This window comes from Gymnogyps californianus, unplaced genomic scaffold, assembly GCF_018139145.2.
Source record: "Gymnogyps californianus isolate 813 unplaced genomic scaffold, ASM1813914v2 HiC_scaffold_32, whole genome shotgun sequence".
In the NCBI taxonomy this organism is placed as follows: Eukaryota; Metazoa; Chordata; class Aves; order Accipitriformes; family Cathartidae; genus Gymnogyps; species Gymnogyps californianus.
In genome coordinates, this window is record NW_026114202.1 from 1,834,304 (window position 1) to 1,840,438 (window position 6,135).

The following is a 6,135-nucleotide window of genomic DNA, read 5'->3' on the forward strand; positions in this document are numbered from 1 at the left end:
AGTGGAACCTAGAAATTCGTAAGAGTCATCAGTTATCTCTTTCTGTGTGTCATAGTCTACCCAAGTGAGGTTTTTAATCTGTTTAGACAACACTGTAGAAGTGTGACTCCTACTTACTATCAAAGCCAACAAAACCACTATGTATGAACTAAAGCTAGTAGGGATATTAAAAACAAGAAAAATGAAGTCAAATAAGCCATTTTGCTCAAGTTTTCTTTCTTCCTAGATTTTACTGAAGGAAAAAAAAAAACCACAACCCAGTGAAAGCTGTAATACTTTAACCTTAGCCAAACATAGCTTCAAGCTTACCAAAGTCTCATCTGAGCCTGTAAATACAATGAAATTATAAACTCAGTTACCTGGGACTGCTTAGGTGTTGAAAACAATGTGAACAAAAAGAAAGATTAAAAAACCCAACACAGTATTTACAGTAAAATTAAGTTATTTTTATTTCAAGGATATTATTACAAAGAGCACTCACTCTGTTATACGCTTAAATGAACACACGCCCTACCATCGAAATCCCTCTCTCTACAGAAAGACCACACCATTGTCAACCTCCAAAGCACACTCCAGGCAAGCCCCATCTGCAAAGGTGCCTGACCAATACCACAGAATCACAGAAGTTTGGGTTGGAAGGGACCTTTAAAGGTCATCTAGTCCAACCCCCCTGCCATAAGCAGGGACATCTTTAACCAGGTCAGGTTGCTCAGAGCCCCGTCCAACCTGACCTTGAATGTCTCCCGGGATGGGGCATCTACAACCTCTCTGGGCAACCTGTCACCCAGACACCCTCTGCAACGATCCAACTCACTTCTTCATAGCTGGTAAACCAGGTTATATGTTTTCCAAGAGTATTTTATACAGAAAACATGACAAGAAGCAGAACAAACAGCGCATCACACGGGTCAAAAGAAATGTTTCCTTTCCTTGAAAAGCTCCAGCAACAAAAAAGGTATGTTCTCTCTTCTTCCAGGGAATATTCTTGGTACACATAGAAAGCACATATGCAGCAACTTTGATTTCAAGAGCACTTTCTAGGAACAGCAATCTCAGAACCCACAAGGTAGGTTAAAACTGCCACCGCATTTTGCAGATGGAAAGAAAAAGGGAGGTCAAGGTCTTGTCTCAATAGGGATTTAGGAATTCCTAGATTTGACTCTGTAAACAGCAAGCACCTCCTCGCCTATGAATTCATGAATGTGAGAAGCCATCTGTCAGTCACTGCTCCCGTTCGGAAGACTCCCTGCCCTCGTGATTTGAGCCATTTGATTTAAAAAGCAAGAGGCTTCTGTCCCAGCTGGTGCTCCCAAAGCAACACACCAGCTCCATGGCACAGTTCTTTGTTAAGATCTGGGTTATCCTCTCCACCATATCCCCATTGATAGCAAGAGATCGGAAGTGATCAAAGTCATTTCTGCCCAGCTTCCGCAGGCGGCGTGCGGCTGCCCTGTAGCACTTCCATGGCTGAGGTTCAATCAGCAGGTACTTGCACAGAGAGGAGAGGAAGGACAGGAACTCCATCAGACCACTATCCCCATGATTCAGGTGGATCCACATGGTCACAGACATGCAAAAAACGATGTCAAAGGTGGAGCGGCCAAAACGGCCCAGGTAGGAGCGCAGGAATGGCTCCCTGGCACTGGAGTCCATGATGTCCAGGTTGGCAAAGGATATGGAGGCAGGAAAGGGGCTGCACTGCTGAGCCCTCTCAATCAACACCGGATCAATGTCACAGCACAGAAGGTTCAGATCCTTTCCAGCTGCAGGCTGGTCCAGGCTGCCTTCGCTCTCCTGAAGGCCAAGGAGATGCCTGTACAGAGCCACACTTAGCTCCTGCAGAAAGGAAAATAACAGGGGTTCACGGGGCCTGCGCTGCTTCGTTAACACATCATCAAGCACATTCTCAGCAGCAAGGTACAAGCGCCAACCCAGAGCTTGCTCTCGATGAAGTTCAGAACAATAAGCTCACCGACAATCTTCCTTTCTGTAGCAAAAAGCATCACAATAGCCCTGACTGCCAGAAAGTCAACCAGAGATCGGAACTAAACCTGTATCACCCCACACTTGGGGTTTTGCTCCAAAAGCTATGAGAAAGGTGAGTTTTAGTAACAGGAATCTTGCTGGATATCCCCATCCAACATGGGGGTGAAGGCTTCACTGGCTTCCCTAGGTGAGCCTCAGAGTTCCCAAGCAACACTTAGGGCTATATATAACGCCTAATTGAGAGTAATACATTTCTTCTGCTGCTGCTAAAGTAAAAGACATTCCCTGACCATTAGATTGTAGCATAAGATAGTTAACATGAGAGCTTTCCTTCGAATTTCCTTTCACAGAGTGCACCACTAAGTGGAAAGTGTATTAATCTTTCATTAAAGGAGAATGGCATCCCTTAACCGATGAAGTTCCTGAATGACATCAGCTATGAGCGCGTAGCCCATACAAGCAGGCAGAGCGTGTCCTCTAGTGGTGAAAGTCTCTGCATCTCAAAAGAACTGGACCAAGAACATTTTCACCTGACCTGTTTTACAAGTTCACCTGAAATAGGATCTAGAATTGTCCTTTAGATAATGCCTTAGGTGGATTTTCAAACCTTCTGGCAGGGGGCTGGGGGAAGAGAAGCCATAGAAACAGCAGTACTCTTGTCCCCAGCCAGAATGCAATTTTATTCTGAATGAATAATTATTTCTAAGTCAATACATTGATAAAGTTTCCATTTGAAAAAAAAAAAAAAAAAAGATCTTTAAACATGGTTAAATTAAACATTGCACCAGTATGCATCAGAGATGCACAGATACTTCTGAATTACAACACAGCAAAGCTGCACACTGAGGAAAAGCCATGAGAAAAAAGCAGAACTAGGTAAAGAAAGAGAATGAACTTTCAAAACGGGAAATTCTACGAGATTCACCGGCTCTGTCACAAGATCTTCAAGAGCATGTGACCAGGATTTTAGTTTCAAGTTCTGTCTCACGGATAAATGATGTGATGCTACACAATACACAACAAATTACGGTTTCTAGCTTCAGGCTCGTCCAGCTCCCCTGCTCTTAGGGCAGTCCTATAGCAGCTTTCCGGTGCTCGGGACACGCAGCAACCCAGGGTACTGCAGGCTTAGGCCTCAGTAGGAAAGAGGACAGACCCACCAACACAGCCTCCTAAACCAACTCTCAGCAACACAACCAGCTCCGCCCCACCCCTGCCTCCACCCTCCTCTCACAGGAGACCTGCAGAGGGGGCTTCCCACACACCGATGATCTCCTGACCCTCACCAGTCTCATGCCGCACCCAAGTCCTGCTTTCCCACTGTGTCTTTTACACAGGCTCATCCCTATCCCAGGCTGCTACCCCCGCCCCAGCCATTCCAGGCTGTTTCATTCCTCCCGAGCCCCCCAGGTCAGTGCTCCCCCAGCCTTCTCCACCGCTCCCCAAGACACCAGGCCACTGCCCCCACCCAGGCTTCTCAGTCTGCCCCATTCTTCCCCAACATCCCACAGAAGCGCCTCCCCCTACCTTCCCAGTCTTCCCTCCAACACCCCAGGTCACTGCCTGCCCCAGCCTCCCCACTGTGCCCCAATTCCCCAACACCCCACACCACTGCCTCCCCACCTTTCCAATCTGCCTCCCTTTCCAATCTGCCTCCCAACACCCCAGGCTCCTGCTGCCCCCAGTCTCCTCCATTTGCCTCACCACCTCGGGTCACTGCCTTTCCCAGTCTTCCCAGTTTGCCCCACTGCCCCCCTCCCAGGCCCTCATCCCTCCCATAGTCTTCTCAGTCTGCCCCACCACCCTAGACCAGTGCCTCATCCTCAGTCTTTTCCATATGCTGGATTGTCTCCCAGTACCCCAGACAAGTGCCCCCCCAGTCTGCCCCACTGCCCCCCAATACCGCAGACCGTTGCATCCCCCCAGTCTTTCTCACAGCCCCCCAATACTCCAGACCAGTGCCTACCCCCAAGTCTTTGCAGTCTTCCCCACAGCCCAGACCGCCACCCCAGCGTTTCCCTTCACCCCGGGAACCCCCAAGCCTGCTGACCCGCGGCCTACCCCTCCCGCTGCCCACCGAGGCGCCCTCTTACCCCCGAGTTGCACCCCACATCGAGCCCCAGCAGCGGGCGGGCCGCCGCGGGGAACAGGCTCTGCAAGAGCCCGCCAGGCAGGAGGCTGACTCGCCCCTCGGGCGGGTGGAAGCGCGAATAATTGGGGAAGTTGCCGTAGGGAGCAGCGCCAGGCTCCAAGGCGGGAGATCCCTCACTCATGGGCGCCGCCATTTTCCCCCTCTGCCCCGCGCGCACCGGGCGAACACCGGACGCGAGCAGAAGCGTTCCGGGGAAGAAAGGTTCCGGGGGGGCGATCGCGCATGCGCCTACCTGCATTGGGGGGAAAGGGGGGGACCTGCGGCCTTGCTGGGCTGACAGGGACCGGGATGGGGACAAGGGACAACGCCACCCTCCCGCTGCCAACAGACCGGCACAGCCCCAGCCCCCCTGCCCCAGCCTTTCCGGGACTGTTTGAGTGAAAAGAAGAATTCTTAGAGATTTTGTGTAGGAACACCCTGTCTGGGCCCCGTCCCACCAGGGCAGGCCGAAGAGGGACGGCTCCAACCACCAGGGTGTCACCTTTAGCCCTGCCACCTTTGCCCCGGCGTTGCCACGGCAACACTGCAGCCTAGCATGGGGGCACAGGCCTTGGGGGGGATCTTGGGGTCCCCCCACCCAGGGCACCTCGGCAGCAGGGCCCTGCAGGAGCCACCCCCCCAGAGAAACAACCCATGTCCAAAAACTGGTGTCAAATAAAGTCAGGAATTTTATCTCAGCTTTCACTCAGTGCCAGTGTCAGTACCCACCTGAATCTGGGCAACCCAACCTCGGCCAGTGCTTTCCCTATTTATAAAAGCTTTTACAAACTTTTATTAAAATGTTATTTAAACACATATATATATATATATATATAAAAATAACATATAAATGTTACTTAAATTGCATTTAAACATGCGATTGCCCTGGGATTGCCGAGGCCCCCATAGGCAGGCAGCTAGCAGGAGGTTTTACAGCAGAAGAAAAGGAAAGCTTGCAGTTAAAGGAGGGAAAGAGTTGGCATGGGGAAGGTTTTAGGGTCAAGTTAACACAGGGAACCTGGATTTCATTTTATGCTGTTTTTTATCACAGCGCGAAGAGCAGAGGGCGCCAGGAGCTCAGAAATGCAGGTGAACCACTCCTGCCTGAATCAGGGCCCTTCTTGCATTTCGTTCTTGCCACGGAAGAAGCAAGCAGGGATCAGCAGGGATCCCCCACACCGTGGCAAGGCCTGTGCAGAGTTGGCATCAAGAGTCCATCCTTCCTCAGAATACCTCAAGCACAGAAGGGAAGGAAGGCAGAAAGAAGTGCAAAAGTAAATAAAAATTTCCCCCTTCTTCAGGCAGTGGAATTCAGTTTTTTTGAGGTCTCCTCCGACTCTCTGGCTGTATTTAGGGCCCTCAAATTCCTGTCCTGTTTGCTATAGGCATGGGAAGCAGCATGACCTCTTCCTCTTTCCAGCATCTTTCACACCCTGACGAACTTCCCTGTCACCTCCCTTGTCCCACACCCCTGCATCCTACCTCTGAATGGTCCCACTTTGATTAAGCCAAATGAATTTTTGCCCTGTTCCTCAAGAGCCAAGTGTTGAAATTTGACTGAATCATCAGCCTTTTATCCCATTTGTGGTAATTACAGGAACAGCTAATGATGCCTCATATAAATGCTCATGGCCACCTCATTATTTGCATGGAAATGCTCCACTTCAGTTATTTTTCCACAAATGCTGTCCCACAGCAGAACATTACCCAGCAAAACACAGGGCAAAATATTTTCTTGCTGCAGAAAATGCAGCTGTGGGCAGGAAAGCCCATACTGGCTATACCACACTGTTTAGCCACACTTCTTAGGAAACAACTCTCACACCTGCCTTTTGGGCACAGCTCCTTCCAAAGAGCAGAGATCTGTTACAACAAGATGCTGCAGTTGGGATGTCTCTCCTCTGAGAGCTCTGACAGCCTGGAGTAATCAGCCCTTCAGAGCTGATGGAGAGAGATACCAGTTTTCACCTCCCAGTGTAGGCAGTAATTTAGGTCAGGTGAATCGCTCTCTGGAGCCA

The 6,135-nt window shown here is 50.0% G+C and overlaps 1 protein-coding gene across 1 annotated transcript; it reads right to left on the reverse strand.

Annotated features, from left to right (window-relative positions):
- Positions 1-456: 456 nt before the first annotated feature.
- BCDIN3D (BCDIN3 domain containing RNA methyltransferase) lies at positions 457-4,271 on the reverse strand. Its single transcript, XM_050914201.1, has 2 exons — positions 4,080-4,271; positions 457-1,836 (listed from the first exon to the last, which is right to left on the reverse strand). Exons 1-2 carry the CDS (start codon positions 4,269-4,271, stop codon positions 1,222-1,224), a joined length of 807 nt encoding a protein of 268 aa, XP_050770158.1. The 3' UTR covers positions 457-1,221.
- Between the last annotated feature and the right edge of the window lie 1,864 nt (positions 4,272-6,135).